The 18,806-nt window shown below is 48.8% G+C and overlaps 1 protein-coding gene across 1 annotated transcript in view; it reads left to right on the top strand.

Annotated features, from left to right (window-relative positions):
* The window catches only part of ABHD11 (abhydrolase domain containing 11), a 194,674-nt gene that overhangs the window by 41,096 nt on the left and 134,772 nt on the right, over positions 1-18,806 (top strand). Inside the window, exon 3 of the mRNA XM_086958491.1 lies at positions 12,561-12,734. Within this exon, the coding sequence (XP_086814617.1) occupies positions 12,561-12,734 (174 nt within the window). The remainder of the gene's footprint in view (positions 1-12,560; positions 12,735-18,806) is intronic.

The raw sequence follows: 18,806 nt of genomic DNA, 5'->3' as shown, positions 1-18,806 counted from the left end.
CCTGGAGCGGTTCCAGTCCCTCGTTCAGCATCCTATTATGGAGGCATGTCACAGCCTTGAACGTGCCCGCTGCCATCACCACATACTGGCACGCCATAGTCGTGGTCGGTTCCATGAGCCCCCCTTTCCAGTGCTTTTGTTTAGCCGCCACCACCGCCGCGTGTAGGAGAAACCCCCCATCAGGCAGCCCGAACTGTTCCCGAAGCACCTCAAAGGGTACCAGGGCCCCATCGATGTACAGGTCTCCTACCACCTGCAGGCCCGCCTCCTCCCAATCCAGCAATGGGGAACAGTCACCCCCGTGCGGCAAGGCCGTCAGCATACCGATCGGGATCTCCGGCGCATAAGGCCGTGTCGCCTTCGCTCTCCTAAGGCTCCTCTGCCAGCACAGCCTGAGTGTCCGTTCCTCCATAGTGAGGCCCCGCAGCTCAAGTCTCTGCTGCATAACGATGTAGGACAACACATGGCGTTGTATCCCCTGCTCTCGATCCGCCTCCGGCCCCCTAAACACCCTGGCCACGTTCTGCGTGAGGACCTGCAATTGCGCCGCTAAATAATATAGCTCAAAGTCGGGTACAGCCATGCCCCCTTCGACCTTGGGGCGAAGCAGCGTGCTCAGCGCCACTCTACGGCGGCCATGCCCCCATAGGAACCCAATAATCATCGTCCTGAGGCCTCTAAAGATCCCCTGAGGAATCCAGATAGGCAACGTCCGGAAGTAATACAGGAAGCGGGGGAGCGCCACCATTTTTAAAAGAGCTATCCTACCCAGAACCGTCAGCGGGAGGGTCGACCAGAAGGCCATGCTGCCCCTCAGCGCCCGAACGCACTGACCGATGTTGCCCTCCAATAGATCCGCGGCCGCGTGGTAGATGCGGACTCCCAAGTAAGTGAAGCAAGATGGCTCCCAGAGCACCCCCAAGTCACGAGCAGGGCTGGGCGACTCCGCTCTCAGCGGGAACACACAGGTCTTCGCCCAGTTGACCTTAAGTCCCGACAGCCGGCCAAACTCCGACAACAGGTCCATCGCTCCTTCCAGGGCCCGCGCCGTATCATCGAGATACAGAAGTAGGTCGTCCGCATACAGCGATATATGATGTTGCTGCCCGCCGCTGGGTATTCCCGCATACTTGTCACCCGACCTCGCATGGACCGCCAAGGGTTCCATCGCCAGAGCAAACAGTGAGGGGGAAAGGGAGCACCCCTGTCTCGTGCCCCTACCCACCGGGTATGCCGCAGACACCAGTCCACCCAAACGCACCCGCGCCGTCGCCGAGGAATATAAGACCTTCGTCCAACGGCGGAACCCCTCACCCATGCCAAACCTCTCCAGCACTCCATCCAGGAAGGTCCATTCCAAGCTGTCAAAGGCCTTCTCGATTTCCACGGACAGGACCGCTTGGGCCCCGTCCCCATCCAAGATGGCGTCCATTATCCCCACCAGGCGGCGAATATTCAGCGCCGTGCTCCTCGTGGGGATAAACCCAGCCTGATCCCTGTGCACCCGTCATGTGTGGGGCCAGTCTGGCGGCCAATATCCGGCTCAGGATCTTGTAATCCACCGTCAACATGGACAGCGGGCGATAGGACCTCACGTCCGTTGCATCCCTACCAGGCTTCAGGAGCGGGACAATCAAGGCCTCACGCATGGACCCAGGCAAGCTTCCTGTCTCAAAAGCTTCCGTGTACACCACCAGGAGCCTGGGGGCCAAACTGTCGACATACTGCTGATAAAATTCTATTGGTAACCCGTCTACCCCGGGCGTTTTATTACGAGCCATATGTTTAATAGCCACCCGTATTTCAGTGAGCGTGATCGGGCCACCCAACTCCTTCGCGTCCTCTTCATCTAGGACCGGAAGCTGCCTCGCCCCTAGGTACTCCGCTATGTCCTGGACCTCCACTCCCAACTGACTCTGATACAATTCCTGATAATACACCCGAAAGCACTCCAACACCGCTGCCTGGGAATACACCATCTCCCCCTGTGCGTTGCTAATGCTAAGGATCGGGCAGCCCCTAAGTTCCGGGTTAGCAAGTCTGGCCAAGAGTGTGCCCACCTTGTCCCGTTCTGCATGCCCTCTAATGGTGTACTGCCTGTAGTCGTAACACCTCAACCGTTCCGTCTCGGTGGCGACCACTTCCTTCGCTTCCAACAACTGGGTCTGTAAGTCCGGGCTGGCCGGCCTGCGGCGCTCCACATCTCTCAAAGTCTCTTCCGCTTTCATAAGTGCATTCAACACAGTCGTACGAGCATTCGAAAACCTACCCAGACACACCCCTCTCTCCACCACTTTCATTGCATCCCATTCAGTGGACCGACTCGTGGCCGTGCCCTCATTCTCATCAAAGTAACGGCCGATACCCTGCTGGACAGCGTCATGGAATACTGAGTCCTCTAGCGTCTCCGGCCGAAGCCGCCATGTTGGTATCGCCGAGCGCTCCCGCTGCCACTGGATGTGTACCAATAGGGGGTTATGATCTGAAATGGTTCTGGCCAAGTACTCCGTATGAGAGATCAATGGGGCTAGGGACCCACTACAGAGCACCAAATCTATCCTCACGTGCAGCGCGTGGAGAGCAGAGTAAAAGGAATAATCCCTGGTGTCTCTGTGCTGCTCCCGCCATACATCCAGCAACCCCCATCTATCCTGCCAATCCTTCCTGTGCATGGCCAACTTGCGCACCGGGGAGTCTACCGGGGGGGATGGGACCTATCCAGAGCCACATCCGTAATCGAGTTGAAGTCCCCCCCTAACACTATCGGGCCCGCCAGGAAAGAAGCCAAGGACCCAGAGAGGCCATCAAAATATCGAGCCTGATCAGTATTTGGCGCATACACACAGCAGAGAACCACATCCCTTCCATACAACCTCCCCTCCACTGCTACAAACCTACCATCAGGGTCCACCACTTGATTCAGCACCTGGAACGGTATCCCCGCTCTCACCCAAATCAGCACCCCCCTGGCATATGCTGAGTAAGTGGTGCCGAACACCTGGCCCGCCATCTTTTTTGCAACGCAGCGCACTCTTTTTTAGTCAGATGGGTTTCTTGCAGCATAGCAATCTGTACCCCTCTTCGCACCAGGTATGTGTGTACTTTGTGGCGTTTAACCATAGTTCGCAGCCCCCGGACATTCCACGTCAGGCATTTCAGGTTAGGTAATGTCCCCATACCAACATCGAGCAGTCCGATCCAAATAACAAAAGTTCACATCCCCTCCAACGCAGTTGCCCCCCCCAGAACACCCCCTGAACAAAAAAACTCCCCAAACCCCACTCCCCAGGACAGAGCCTACAAACCCAATGTCAGCCCCAATCCAAACCTCAAACCAACTACCCATATTCCTACCCTGTGGTCTCCACCACAGCAGGCCTTAAGGGCCCAAGGGGGGTGAGTTATCGCCGACCCCAGCTAGCGGAGCCCGCACCCCGCGCCCTCATCCCCTATTGCGCGCTCAGCCCCCCCCCCCCGGCAACCCACTCATCTCCAACAGGATACCGCCCTACCATTAGGTCTCGAGCAAGTCCCAACACAGTCTCAACCGCAAAATATTCCATCAGAAGTCTGGGGGGTCACCACCGCCCCCTTCGAGCTTTCCGCCTCTGAGAGGTCTTCTCCCGTTCTGCTGCCTTCTCCGCCCGAGTCCGTTTCCACCCGGTCACTGTTCTGTTGCGACCCCGTGATGGCCGCCGTCGCTGCGAGCGCATCTCTCTTTTCGGCAGCCATTTGAGCCTCCCGTTTCTCCCGCTGGCGCCTGTTGCGGGACTTGATGCGCTGCGATTGTCTGATCCGGGGCTGCTTAGGCTGATCTCGCCTGCTTTTATGTGACCTGTCCGTCCCTGCTCTATACGACTCCAGCCATTGCCAAACTTCGTCTGGGGTCTGGAAAAAGTGCGTAGTTCCGTCAAGTATGATCCGCAGCTTGGCCGGGTAGAGCAAGGAATATTGGATGCCTTCCTCCCGGAGCTCCTTCTTCACCGCTAGGAACGATGCCCTGTTCTTCTGGACCGCCTGAGTGTAGTCCGGGAAGATCGTGACCTTGCTGTTTTCCACCTCATACGGGCCCGACATCCTAGCCGGCTGAATGAGGAGATCCCGGTCCTTATAATGAAGGAGCCGCAGCACCATCGGTCGGGGGGGGCGGCCAAGCCCTGGTGGGCGAGCAGGCACCCTGTGGGCTCGCTCCAGAGTAAAGAAAGGAGTAAGCCCCTCCGGTGCCACCACTGTGCGAAACCAGTTCTCCATGTACGCCACCGCATCCTCCCCCTCAATTCGTTCCGGCAGGCCTACGACCCGCACGTTGTTTCGCCTGTTGCGGCCTTCTGCATCCTCCGCCCGTCGTTCCAGCGAGTCCAACCGGGCTAATATATCCGTGATCCTGTGTTCTGCGGTCACCACCGACGGCTTCAGGTCCAACAGCATCTGATCATGGTCCTTGACCCTATCTGCCAGCTTCGCATGGTCAGCTCGCAGTAGCCCCAGTCCCGTGGCCACTTGTGCAATGTCCTGGTGCAGCGCCTCCTTGGTCGAGGTGATCGCATCAAGTATGGCGTCTAGATGTCGGTGCAGCCGCTGCTCCTGATCCAACTCCGGCGGGGGAGTCTCGCCCATCCGGGACGATGCCGCCAGGTCCCCCTCAGCGTGCTCCTCGGCCACCAGCCCTCCGGCCGCCGCCATTTCAGGATACTGCGTCACAGGCCAGCAAGCCGACCAGCTTCTGCGCTCGTAGTCCGGCGCGAACTACCTGACACTGAGCAGGGTCAAGCGCCGCCACCGATGCCCTCAGGACCAATGGCCAGCGTGGCGGGCACTGTTCCGCTGGTCCCCTCGGAAGCCTGAGGGGGGAAGAAGGAGACAGAGATGGCGGCCAGCGAGGGACCACAAGGCCCGGGCGGGGCGATTCACTGTTCCCCGACCTCAGGAACTGGCGCCTCTGTCCCCAATGTCTCGATCTATCGGCTGCAGGGCCACCCGCCAGCCGGCGACAACTCGGCTCAAAGTTGATGTCCGGGGCTGCCCGTCTTCATCGGCGCCATTTTCTTCTCACTCTCGGCAACACCTCGGCCGTCGCCCAACTCGGTCTCCTCGGGGCCAGCAGTCCCCCAGCAACTTTCCGTCTGTGCCCGGCTGTCCCCTCACCCTACGGAGGGCAGGAGCGTCGACCTCGGGTCACCCAGGGTGCCAAAGACAGGAGAATTAGCGGGATTCCGCGCGGAGCTGCGAGCTCACGCCGCCATCCCGATCGGCGTCCAAGCCACGCCCCCATCAGAGACCTAGCGTTAATAAGAAACCCCCTTTCCATTGTGTGTTGGAGGCAGACTCGACTCGATTAGAAAACAGGCTTTTTCGTATTTGTGGTCCTTTGTGGTATGAAGATTGGGCTCGGTCTTCATGTAGAACTGCTGCAAAAGGCAGTGCTCATGGTTGAGCCTTTCCCCACCCAGGACACAGAAGCGATTGAGGTGTCTTTACCATGAGCCCTCTACAGTTCTCCACTGCAGTTTGGCTTGGATTTTGATACAGACATACATAGAGAGAAGTTCTTGGCATTCCTGTGTAACACCTAACTAGAATAATCTGATCAAGAAGGGCCCTGATTTCTGATGCATGGACCTTTCTGCATGTTCCCGCCATTAAGGATTCTCTTTCTAGACTTCTGATTGGTGCAGAAAGGTTTTTCCCCGGCATTGCCCTCCATTGCCCCCAGGTGGGCCAATGCTTTTAAAGCTGTGACTCCACCTACTCAGATGATGACACCAGAGTATATTAGACACCACCCGCACCCTGGCATCTGTTACTTATTTTCCTCGCTTCATAGATATAGTTCCAAAGCCTGTGTCCCACCAACAAAATTGTTCCTCAACAGTCAGCAACTTTGTCAGAAGTCTTTTCCATAGCTTTCGGGCTACTCTTACAGAGTAGGAATCACTATTAGGAAATCGCTATTTAGGAAATGCTTAACTATTCGTTCCTATGGCCTTAAAGGCCCATAGGTACGAATGGTTTTACATTTTCAAATTTGCAATTTCCTAATAGTATATCCAAATTTGGAAATGCAAAATCAGTCGTACCTATGAGCCTAAGGCCCCCCCCCCTTGAAAAATTGCACATGGTTACCATCGACTTGGAGTCAATGGTAATAGCATTACTGAAATACCCAATCCGCATTTAGGAAATGCTTTGTACATGTTTCTATTTAGGGAATCGCAAAATGCGATTTCTACTAGGTAGCAATCACACTTTGTGATTCCCTATCTGCATTTATACGTATGGAAAAGCAATTTAGCATTTCTTCATGGACCAAAATTGCAATTTGGTCTGTTAAGAAATCAATCAATCAGCATTTGTAAAGTCCAACACTGTCACACCTAGGGGTATCCGGGTGCTGTGTCTCCATCGAAGAGCCAGGTCATGAGTCGCTTTCTGAAGTATGCCAGCGACAGGGATATACAGAACTGGAGGGAAAGGTCGTTCCAGGTCTTGGCTGCGATGTACGTGAAGGAGCTGCCACTGCTGCGACTGTGATGTATGAGTGGGGGGGCATGTGTGATTGAAGAGAAGCGCAGGTCTTAGAGGTTTGGTGGAAATTCAGTCAATGGTTGTGGTAGGCAGGTCATGGAGGGCTTTGTATGTGTGTGTGAGGAACTTGAACTGGCATCTCTACTGGATGGGAAACCAGTGGAGGTCTCTCAGGTGGGGGGGTGATGAGGATTGGTTTGGGGAGGTCCAGGATGTGTCTGGCTGCGGTGTTCTGTATGTAAGAAATGCTAAATCTTTTCGTACATCTGGCCATTTGTCTCTTAGCTAAGCCTTACTGTCCCTGAATGCTGGAGACTGGTTCACATCCTTGAATCTCCATGACACCTTTTATCGGTATTCACCTGTTACAACGCATTTTTTACTCCGCACTACCACTACAACGCGGGCATTACAACGCATACCGTTACAACGCATTGCGCTGGGGGGCGCTCTAGGATAAGAGGTAAGTTTAATTTACTATCCAACACCTTCCCTAGGGTCCACGGGGACTGGAGTTAGAATAGTAAATTATACTTACCACTATCCAGCACCCCAAAGCGCTATGCGTTGTAGCGGTATGCGTTGTAAATACCGCGTTGTAATGGTACGCGGAGTAAAAGTATGCGTTGTAACGACATACATCCCCTTTTATCATCTTCCAGTTCTTTCTGCCCACAGGCATAACCTGAGGTTTGTGGTGCGATCCCAGCACTACCAATTCACAGATCCTCCAGACTGATGACTGCTCCATGCAGCTTTATAAAAGTGCTGGTATTCATGGCAGCTTTAGTATGACAGTTAGGTATCCAAGTACAGTCTTCGAAAAATCCTTAAAATGTTCCAGACATGCAAGTCTACTGATTTAAATAATCTATTCGACCTAACTGTAATTTACTTAATCCATAAACTGGTCTCAAATTGTGTGAACCAAGCAAAATATTTAATTTTACAGAGCTGCCTTTTTGTTCAGTATCACATATAAGAGTACCTTCAAATATGCTTGTTCAGCATTTCTGTTGTGCAAAAAACTCTACGTATAAGGAGAATCTAGACCACATATAGGGTACTATATTACTAAAGCATGATGGGCTAGCACACTGAGAGCTACAAACAGCACATTCTCCATTGAAATAGCCACAAACATTCCCACTAACATGCAGTTTTACTGATAAAACTATATAGCGTATACATAATAATCTGTGGAAATTGAGTTTCAGCAAAAAATATGTATCATAAGCACGTCACTAAGTAAAGAGTTCTGATTTGTTTTCATCCTTTTAAAATCTTTTTTTCATCACACTGAAATTCAAAAATGTGTTTTCATAACTACTGAAAAATATTTTGACATGTTAAAAGTCAAATATATTTGACAGTTCATTTAGAAGCTATTTAAATGCTGTGTGTTAGAATAAACGCTGACATCCTACAGCTCTTCATTTCATACTCTGTACATCACGATTGTCAGACACTTCACTTTACAAAAGCCTCTTACTTTGAAGTCAAAGAAAGAAAAGTAAACACCATTTTCCTGAATAAAATAAGCAACAAATTGTAAGAAGACATAAGCTGACATTTCGACCTCTGTCTCTGAATACAGAGCAAATGTGACAAGATCAAAGCAAGCTTTAAAGGCATCTTTATTGCTCATTCACTTTCTGAGTAAATAGAAAGTATGTTGATACCCTGATAAAATCTGACTCGCCCTAGCGAGTGGGCAAGTAAGTTCTTGAGGCCTGAAGTATTTACATTGTTGTTTGACTGGCTGATGAAAGCGGAGTCCCCACCGCAGGTCAGGAAAGGCCTTCAGTGAACAGTAACTCTCTTCTAGGAGTTGGGTTTTCCCATCAATGTCCTGAAGTTCCACATGTCTCCTATGTAGAGGATGACCTTCATAGGGATGGTTCTGTACACGAACTGCAGGTATGAGTAATCTGGAAAGATTAGTATCCAGGAATACTAGAACACCAGTCCCTCGGCTGCCCAGAGTATAGGATCTAGCTCCCTATACTTCAGGAATCTAGCAATGAAAGGATGGAATGGGTGCTGAGGGAAGTCGAGGTGGGGAGCACTGCTTCAAAGTCCTGTGCCCTCTCTCCATGATGAAGCAAGGTTAGCTTGTTGATGCCCCTGGGGGTTACTGGACAATCAATCCCTATCCGGTGTTTGGGGATGGGTCAGATATGTGCTTTGTTATCCCTCTATCTTGTACGCTTGTTGTGACAGTGTAATCTTTTAGGACCAGACAAGACAATTCCAATGTCCCTCTAAGGGATTCAACTTCAGTCAGAGCAGAGAGAATGCGAGCTGGTCAGCGCCACTGTTGTAGATGATGACAAAGTTGAAATGAATGCCAGCCAAATCCAGAGTATTTTTAAATAGGACAATCCAGGTTACAGAGGGAATAGATTGGGATGCATTATAGATCGTTTTCCCGGTTAGTCTGCTAAATCATCCCTCTGTGATTTAAGCCTGCAGACCAAGCTATTCCCCAGGGCTACCCCATGACATAATCTGGCAAGAAACAATGTGAGTCTCTGCAGGGCCCACGTTTCCACAGGACAATCCAATAGTCCAGCTTCCCCTCCTAACTTCGGGGCCCCACTCCAGCAGCTAATCCCCCCAGCCTTTGCACTTTATTGCCAAACCTGTGGGGGGCTCGGCTTTAAAACCCACCCGTCCCACTAGCGCCACACGTTCACTGTGCTCGGACACAACCGGCAGCCCAGCGGGCCATGGAGAGCCTCATAGTCCTATGCAGGCTCACGAGTCACACTCATGGGTGCGGCCAGGAAACAGTCTTTCTGGTCGAGAGGGGTAGAAGGAAAATACCTCAGATTCGCACTCGCGACCATTATTTATTTATGTATGCCGGATTCGTATCTTGCATTTTGCATCTGGAATGAATTTTATTTTGTTGTGTGATATGTGTTCACGAACTCTCCATAAAAAAAAAAAAGGAAAATACCTCAGATTAGCACCTATCATTCTCATTCCGGCAGAGCAGACAGCCAGCTGAGCGCTTACCCAGCCATTGAGGCGAGCTGAGGCGTTAGCAGCCACCAAAGACATCAGATCCCTGCTCGACAACGGGGAAACAGCGGCCCTCATCCTCCTGGACCTATCTGCGGCGTTCGACACTGTCTGCCACCGCACCCTAGTACAGCGCCTCAACAACATCGGAATCTAAGGGAAGGCTCTGGAGTGGATCATCTTGTTCCTTGCCGGAAGAACCTAGAGAGTCCGCCTCCCCCCGTTCAGATCCGAGGCCACCGAAGTCATCTGGGGCGTACCACAAGGATTCTCACTCAGCCCCACCCTCTTCAACGCCTACATGAGCTCCCTCGCAGCCATCGCACGCCAACACAACCTCAACATCATCTCCTACGCCGACGACACCCAGCTGATCCTCTCCCTCACCAACGACCCCGCCACCGCCATAGCCAGCCTATACGAAGGGATGAAAGACGTCGCCGAGTGGATGAAGAACAGCCGCCTGAAACTGAACTCAGACAAGACGGAAGTCCTCATCCTGGGATCATCGCCCTCCGCCTGGGCCGACTCCTGGTGGCCCCCTGCCCAGGGCACCACCCCCAAGCCAACGGACCACGCACGAAACCTGGGCTTCATCCTGGACTCCTCCCTCTCGATGACCAGACAAGTCAACGCTGTATCAGCATTGTGCTTCAACACCCTGCGCATGCTTCGTAAGATCTTCCGATGGATCCCCACCGAAACCAGGAAGACAGTCACCCAGGTAATCGTCACCAACCGACTGGACTACGGGAACACCCTCTACGCGGGAACCACTGCCAAACTTCAGAAAAAACTCCAGCGCATACAGAACGCCTCCGCACGACTCATCCTGGACATCCCTCGCCACAGCCACATCTTGACCCACCTGAGAGACCTGCACTGGCTCCCCGTCAACAAGAGGATCACGTTTAGACTCCTCACCCACGCACACAAGGCTCTCCACGACATGGGCCCGAAGTACCTCAACAGCCGCCTCACTTTCTACACACCCACCCGCCAGCTACGATCGGCCAGGCTCGCCCTCGCCGCCGTACCACGCATCCGCAGAGCCACCGCTGGAGGAAGATCCTTCTCCTACCTTGCGGCCAAGACATGGAACTCCCTCCCCATCCACATACGGCTGACCCAGGACCACCTCTCCTTCAGGAAACAACTCAAGACCTGGCTTTTCGAGCAGTAACGGACCCCTCCCCCAGCGCCTTGAGACCCTACCGGGTGAGTAGCGCGCTATTTTTGATTGATTGATTAGAGTTCACTGGGCCAAGGCCGGTATCTTCGACATTGCAGCAGGAGGCAGGCGGGATAAGCCTCACCCTTCACGGCTCAACAGATCTACAGTGATCTGCCTCTCCCATCAAGAAATCCTCCTAATGTATCGGGCACAGAGCAGAGCAACTTACATCTTGAGCCTATCACAGCTCGACCGCCTCGGGTCTCAGTGTAGGCGGTTGTAAAGTATGCTTCCCTGCAAAGAAGGAGCTGAACCATGTTCTGAGTTTTCAAGAAATACTTCATTGCAAGTATTAGCGGTAATCGCTGGGGTGCGTCCCTCCTCAGTGAAGATCAGACTGCATCTCATTCTGTAAGAACATATTATGCTCAGTAGAATTGGATTCATTATAATTCTGAGCGTGTATAGTGCTAACCTGAACTCTGCACACAGACTGGATATAACCATTCTTGTTACATTTCACATATTTTTTACCAAGGGCTGGGAATAAAGGGCTGTTATGGTGACTTAGACCCACACCTAAAACACATTGTATAATATTTATTTTGTAAGCTTTTAAAATGTTTGTCTTTAAACGAAACAGCATTAATTTAAGAATCTTCCTGGATAGAGTTGACCGCGGAAGAATTGTCAACAGAAGCATACTTTACAGGGGTGGACCTTGGGCACAGATTCATCACCATTACTTGTCGCTTCACTAGGCAGTCACTGTAGTGTAGCAGTTTCCACAGATAAGGAAACGTTTTTAAACGTTGAAGTAAAACTTCAGATAACAAGAGTATCCAAGTATTTATTCAGTAGTGGACCCACAACCAACCGAGCGGCTATCCGGCTCAAGAGCAGCAGGCAACTGCCAGACTCCTCCGAGCACGAGCCAGACTGTCACCCGGTAAGTCAGGGTTTCAAAGAGAACCACAAGAACAATAGAACATTTTAAAAGCAAACATGAGATAGAGCAAAGAAAACCAATCATTGGCAAGTACAAACAACTCTAGCCCATACTACAGTCACTGCATGGCAATTTTCAGGGTGATTAACAGTCAACCAGGTATAGGACGGCTCAGGATATTGAGGGTTAGGCTGGAGCATTATCGGAGTGTGTCGCCATGTTGGGCATCCAAACAGCTCCCCCTAATTCTGTTTGCGTGTTTGACTGTAACAATGTTAAGGCACGTTCTGTGCCAAGCAGTGCTACATAGACATTCATCTTCATGGGGAGTTGCTTATCTATTTAGCAGAGGTGTGATCTTGCCTGAGTGAATGGTATTTGCAGAAAGGCAAGCCATACTTTGGTTGTCACTGCATATGTATATTCATCTCCAGTGAAGTGGACACTTAATCTGGTGCCTAATTATTGAAATCTAGTAGAGCTTTTGGACCATCTGGCTTTTGCTAATGAAGAGCTGGACCACTTTCATCTAAGATGAAAGGTCACCACACTTGCATCTTTGGTGCTAAAGGAGAACTGTTTTTCATAGTTGCATGACGTAGCACTTTATGGTTTGAGATTCTAGGGAGAAATAATCTTGCCAGTGATGAAAGTGGTGGTGCAGTGCTGACAGGTTGCAATAAGGGCTGGTATTACTGCGGGTGAAGTTCACAGCTTCTACTCACCCCTGATATTTGTGCCATATGTTACACATTGTTGAATGCATGTGCAGACACAGCTCATAAGATAGGAGTAGTCACTTTAGGATTGTTGCCTTTTTTATTCAGATGTTGTATACATGTTGTGTTTTTCTTTACTTAGTCATCTTTCTGGCCCAGCTAGGTACTGACACTGGATGCCCGTAACCATGGCAGTAGCCCACACTGTGCCACTATGACATACGAAGCAATGAGTGCTGATGTCCATAGGCTACTGGAGCTGCTACATATCAAGCGCTGCATCCTGATCGGTCACAGCATGGGTGGCAAGACTGCCATGTCCATGGCACTGCAGTGGGTAGGTATCTCGCTCACCAAACCATATCATTTGTTGGTAGTTATAGTGGTTTGCGATGGTAATTAGTGGTGGTTAATAGATTTCGGAGTGAAACCCAAAAGATCGCAGCAAGGTAGGTGATGTGGTTTCCTCCAAATTATGTGTGTTGGATACCAGGGGTTATTTTTGATCCCTATGTGTCTTTAACCTTTTGCTGTGAAGCTGTGCTCGTATCCATGATAAACACAGCTGAACTATGTTTTTGTAATCCTCGTTAAGGTGTGAAAACAAATTTCCAAACTGCGTGCAAATTGAGCAATTTAGATCCGAAAGTCAAAATCAGCCTGTTTAGACCATACCACATTCAAGAAATGAAGGCCTTGTGGCTCTGGCAATCACGGAGTCTCCAGTGTGACAGTTTAAGCGTATAATATGTAAGGAGTGCTTTTTTATGCAGCTTTCACATATTCCTTAGCAGGCTGGTGGATGCTGGAGCTCACCCTCCTTGACAAATGATCTTTCAAGTGATATGAAGCTATTTACTATGCGCCACCAATATAAATGGAGCTGTTGCCACTTGTAGTTTCGATATTTATATGTGATTTTTATCCTGTTTAGTGTCTTTTTGCCACTTTCCCTTTGTTTAGTTTGTACTGCTCAGTGATGTTTCAAGACTGTTACATTACCGCTTTTGTACAGGTTCAGGTACATAAAAACTACGAATTATTAATTATATAAAGACATTGTTCCCTTTTATTGTTCATCTTTCAATAAATGCCATTAGAAATCCATATAAAACATTGAAAAACAAAAACAAAATGACTCCGAAGAACCAGTAATATCACTCACATTTCGTATTTTTCCCCCTCCTGTTTAAAGAAGATAGCACAATAGGCATTTCCTTAGGTATACAGTCTCACATAGAGGAAAACTTGAATTTTTATTTTAGACAAGGAGCTCCCAAACTACCATATGAAGCGCAATGTGGAGATGTACAAAAGGAGGTGGTTATGGACGGAGCATCTGAACCAATCAAATACTCACATCCAGTCAAAAGACCTGGGTTTAATCCATCACCGTTCTTTAGCCCACTCTGCTAGCCGAGTTCAGACATGGCTATATGCAAATCAGTCTCACCCTGTGCCTCATGGGAACAGTCCAGCCCGAACTGCCACGCCATGCCTTCCCTGGACCGGACACCAGCTTACGAGGACCGGTTTCTGGCATTCCAGCCGTCTTCAGCCCGGCTTGCTTGAATCCAGTGGCAAAGTGAGCAAGGGACTCACGTCTGATCATACCCTGCCACACTTATGGCGGCCAAAAGCGGTCAAAAGGGGGTGGTTATGGACGGAGCATCTGAACCAATCAAACACTCACACCCAGTCAAAAGATCTGGGTTTAATGGATGTACCATGTTACAACGCATACCATTACAACTACCTACCGTTACAACGCGACCATTACAACGCATACCATTACAACGCATAGCGCTTTGAGGTGCTGGATAGTGGTAAGTATAATTTACTATTCTAACTCCAGTCCCCGTGGACCCTAGGGAAGGTGTTGGATAGTAAATTATACTCATTCCCTATCCTAGAGCGCCCCCCAGCGCAATGCGTTGTAATGGTATGCGTTGTAAAAGTCGCGTTGTAACAGTAGTGCGTTGTAACAAATGCGTTGTAACAGGTGTATACCGGGTTTAATCCATCACCGTTCTTTAGCCCACTCTGCCACCCCAGTTCAGACATGGCTATATGCAAATCAGTCTGACCCTGTGCCTCATGGGAACAGTCCAGCCCGAGCTGCCAAGCCATGCCTTACCTGGACCGGAAACAAGCTTCCGAGGACCTGTTTCTGGCATTCCAGCCGTCTTCAGCCCGGCTTGCTTGAATCCAGTGGCAAAGTGAGCAAGGGACTCACGTCTGAGCATACGGGTCCCGTGCTCTCCATGCCACTGGAATCAAGCTAACCAGGCTGATGAGGGCTGAAAGCCCGAAACCGATCCTTGGATGCTTGTTTCCAGTCCAGGGAGGACCTGGCTTGACAGTTCGGGCTGGACTGTTCCCATGGGGCACAGGGTCAAGACTGATTTGCATATGGCTGGGTTCAAACTGGAAATGTATGGTGAGCAAAAAAACGATGGATTTAGGCCCAGATCTCTGTACTGGGGTGAATGTATGACATTGTTCTACATTCTGTCCATCACCTGTTATTTTTGCAATGTGGAGATGGGCAAGCCAACAAATTAAAAGGGAGAGCCGAACCAAGAGTAGTTCTGACTCTCAGAGCACATGCACAAACTGAGCCTAAGAACTATTGGCATATAAATCATGCAACAAACATCATGTTACAATATGATAAGGTGTCTTCAAATTTCAATAAAGTATATTTCCTTGACACACAGAAACGTTTCACCTTAGTACATAAGATTATATCACTGCATTGAGAGCTGTTCATTAACGGGGAGTTTTTAAACATGTACTGGGAAACATTCCTTGCTCCGCCCTGATGACAGTGCTATTAGTGAACTAAGTGGCAAGTGAGTTGTCATGTGTACCTCATATGTGGCCTAGATTTATATTATAGATGAAGCAATATCATAGTCCATTAAATCAAACTCAATAGATTTTTGTACAGCGCACGTGCTGAACTCACTTATTTGAAGTAACTCTTGTATGTGATAATGGCCAAAAAGGAGGCTTGTGAAAAAGTCTTTTTGTAGGATCGCACAATTTGGTCAAGCAGGGAAGCTAAGCTGGGTTGATCCCAGATTTTGAATTTCCACACTGCTATTCAGCTATTAGATGGCATCCCTTTCTAACATCAACGGTTAATGCTTCGTCCTTGATCTTTGGAGGATAAGATTAGAGTGTGGATCACAAGCAGAATCCACATTTTATTTTGAGCAGTTTTACATAGTAAGAACCTTGCACAAGAACATAGGACTGCCTCACAACAGGCACACACTTTGCTACACCTTTTTCCAGCGGAGTCAAGGACGGGATTCAAACCTGGTTCCCCATGTCTCATGGTCGGCAGCTGTATCTAGTAGGCCACTTTGCCTCCTGGGAAAGCACAGCTTGTTTTGGGCTTGAGAGTTCCCAGAGGACCTCGAGCTGGGCCAGTCCCAGGCTTCTGACTTGAGCTTGGCATGAGCTTTCAATAGCTCGCCCACCCCGGTACAATGTCTGTTAGTGTCCTGGTAATTATTCTGCTTAATGAAATAAAGATCCAGAACGCTTGCTTCTGGCCTGTTTCAACATTATTTTTGTATGACATGTAGTCTTTTAGAGTATGTGATTTTTCTTATTCATGATTTGCGTCTGTTTGAGAAGATGGATTAGTAAATTAGGCTCTCACTGTTGATACATGTTGTAACAAGGAGCTCTCAAGGTTGCATCTTAGCAGCTCACCTCAACCATATTTTCTAATGAGAGTGGTAAATTGAGTACTATTAAACTGGTTCAGAAGGACACTACTTACTTGGCATGCCTAAAGACAGCAAAGCTGCTGGTATGTTATCCTAGTTTATTCACCATACTGTTATCATCAGAAAGTTATGATGTGATATGGAATGTGGCGGGAGGCCTGCTGTCCGCAATGTAAAAGAAGGTAACATTCTCCTCGGTCCTGGCAGACTACAGCCACCACAGTGGTGGGTGGTAGTCTTCCTACCATGCGTAGATCTCTATGCCTTCAGAAGACTGCCTCAGCTCCTCTGGTAGCACTGACAATTTGCTGAGTGGACCATGTTTCATGTATCTGCTCAGCAGATTTTGTTTTACAGAAACAAACTCCTAAAGTGGGAATTTTCGTAAAACAAAACAAAATAATGACCCATATACCCTGTGAGTATTTCCCCAAAGCGTGGGGTGTCATTTTTTTATTTTCCTATTCTGGACCACTATGCTTTTCCTGGTGGATCCAAATGGAAAAATACATATCTCAGAAAATTTGCCCTAAATAGGGACTGCACACAAGGCTGTGGGTGTACGTTTTCTCCATGACACTACAAACCCTGTCCACCAAGTTCTAATTGAGTGCCTACGCCTGGAAAGAGTAGCATTTTTGTTTCTTTCAGCAGTTTTAGTTCCCAATTTGCTCATTTTCCACCAAGTAACTCTGATGCAGAAAGTATTCTTTTGTCGTTTTGGAGTACATGCTGCTCGTTCTCATCAAGTTGTTCGTTGCATGAATGAGGAGATTCTTGTGGGGATATGAGTCATTTTCATCTACAGAAGAGGCACTATTGCAAAACAGAGAGATTGGCAGGCTTTTCTTCCATAGTTTTTATATTTCATTCTTCCTCGTTTTATTTGGCTTTTATGCATGGCAACACAATATTTCTTCAGGGGTGTTGTTTGATATTATAGATACCAGCAATTCGGGAAAGACAAGAGTCCATCTATGTTTTCTTGCTCTTATTTACCCTTTGTAAATACAATTCTAGCATGTGCCATGTGAGCATTATTAAGTAAATAGTCCCCTGATAACCTGTTGTATTTGTAATGCATAGCAGTTGGAAGCTCATAACTTTACATAGAAAGTAAAGAAACCTATTAATAATCTTCTAAGTAGAGGTCTCATTCGCCCCATGTAATCCTCTAGTTAGTTGTTTAAACGTAAAACTGGCCTTGCTCAGCAGGATCCTGACATTCATCATACAAACCATCATCTGGAACTGATCAAGCCCTAGCCATACAAGGACCAGACCGCTGCAATGTTTTTTCCAGTGCGCTCACCAAGAAACTTAGAGGCTGAATACAAAGACTAAAACAGGTGGATGCCAAACTCTGTTTCACCCTCTGGAAATTAAATGATATGAAATTGCCTTTGAAAGTGCTCCACTGGCTCACTTTGTAATCCAGGATTACGTTAAACATCCTCCTTACTACCCACAAGGTCTTCTAGAATAAAGCCTATTCTCCACTTGACATTTCATCCAAGAACCTTTGGTCGACTAATCTACATCTCATTCAACATAAATCATGCAAAAAGACAGAGTGTTGGAGGCAGATACCTAGTTGTCAAGGGGTCCACATTTTGGAATACCAAAGATTCCAGGCTGAGAGCACAGCTGAATCACCACCTCATCAGAAAATGCCTGAAGGATTAACTCTTCAGAGATGCATTCTGCTGACCTCAGTGGTCAACAGTAGCAATGCTAGAGGAATAGGGACTAGAGATGCTCCACCATGTTTTTGGTCGGATCTTACATTTTTCTTCCTATGGCTCCTCAAACTCTGGCTTTTCTTCTTCTCCATTGTAGGTACAGGGCTACATGTTCAGTACTTTGCAAAACAAATGAATACAAAATGCTTCTCCTTATACCAAACAAGTATACTGTTCCTCATCAAATATCAGCAAAGTCGGTTGTGCTGAAGGCTTCTTAAATTCTCTTTGTCATCTTGCCAAGTTTGGAAGTGCTTAAAAAATTGTTGCCCAAGACAATTTTAACATCAGATGTGCATATTCTCCCCACCATAAAATTAAATGAGATTGGTTTGTCTCCATACATACATTTGATATATATTAATAATCCTGTGAGGTATCATTTCTGATTAACTACACTTTAGTAAGTAGAATTAGTGACATATAAGCTTTGTTATGTTGTGATGTTATGGTCTAGGATTTGTAACCTCATAGATGCTAGTAAACATCCCTCCCCAGTGCTGCGCTGTCCATTGGAACTAGTGCTGAATGGACGTCCAATGGTCGTGCGCAGCACTGGGGAGGTAGTGCTGCCGTCGGCCAATGCACCGATGCAGCACTTAAGGGGTTAAAGTGCATGTCTGCCTGTTGGCCCTTTTGCAGCTGGTACACAATCGCTATTGTATGCTACGTGAACACTTATGGCCTGATTATGAGTTTGGCAGTGTGGAAGCGGGGCAGCACGCCACCGCACTGCTCTCACACTGCCAAACTCCACCAAAAACTGCCTGCCGGATTACAAGTTGTAATCTGGGCGGGTGGTCCAGCGTCGGCTGGCCCATGAAGCTTCCTTTCAAATGCTCATAGAAGAACCTTTAGAAAGGTAGCGCTGAGAGACAGCCACCGTGGGTTGCAGCGTGCAGGAACTAGTGGTGCAAAAAG

Source organism: Lissotriton vulgaris, chromosome 2_1, assembly GCF_964263255.1.
Source record: "Lissotriton vulgaris chromosome 2_1, aLisVul1.2, whole genome shotgun sequence".
NCBI lineage: Eukaryota > Metazoa > Chordata > Amphibia > Caudata > Salamandridae > Lissotriton > Lissotriton vulgaris.
The sequence above is the reverse complement of the archived record's forward strand: the minus strand, read 5'-3'. Positions and strand labels throughout refer to the sequence as shown.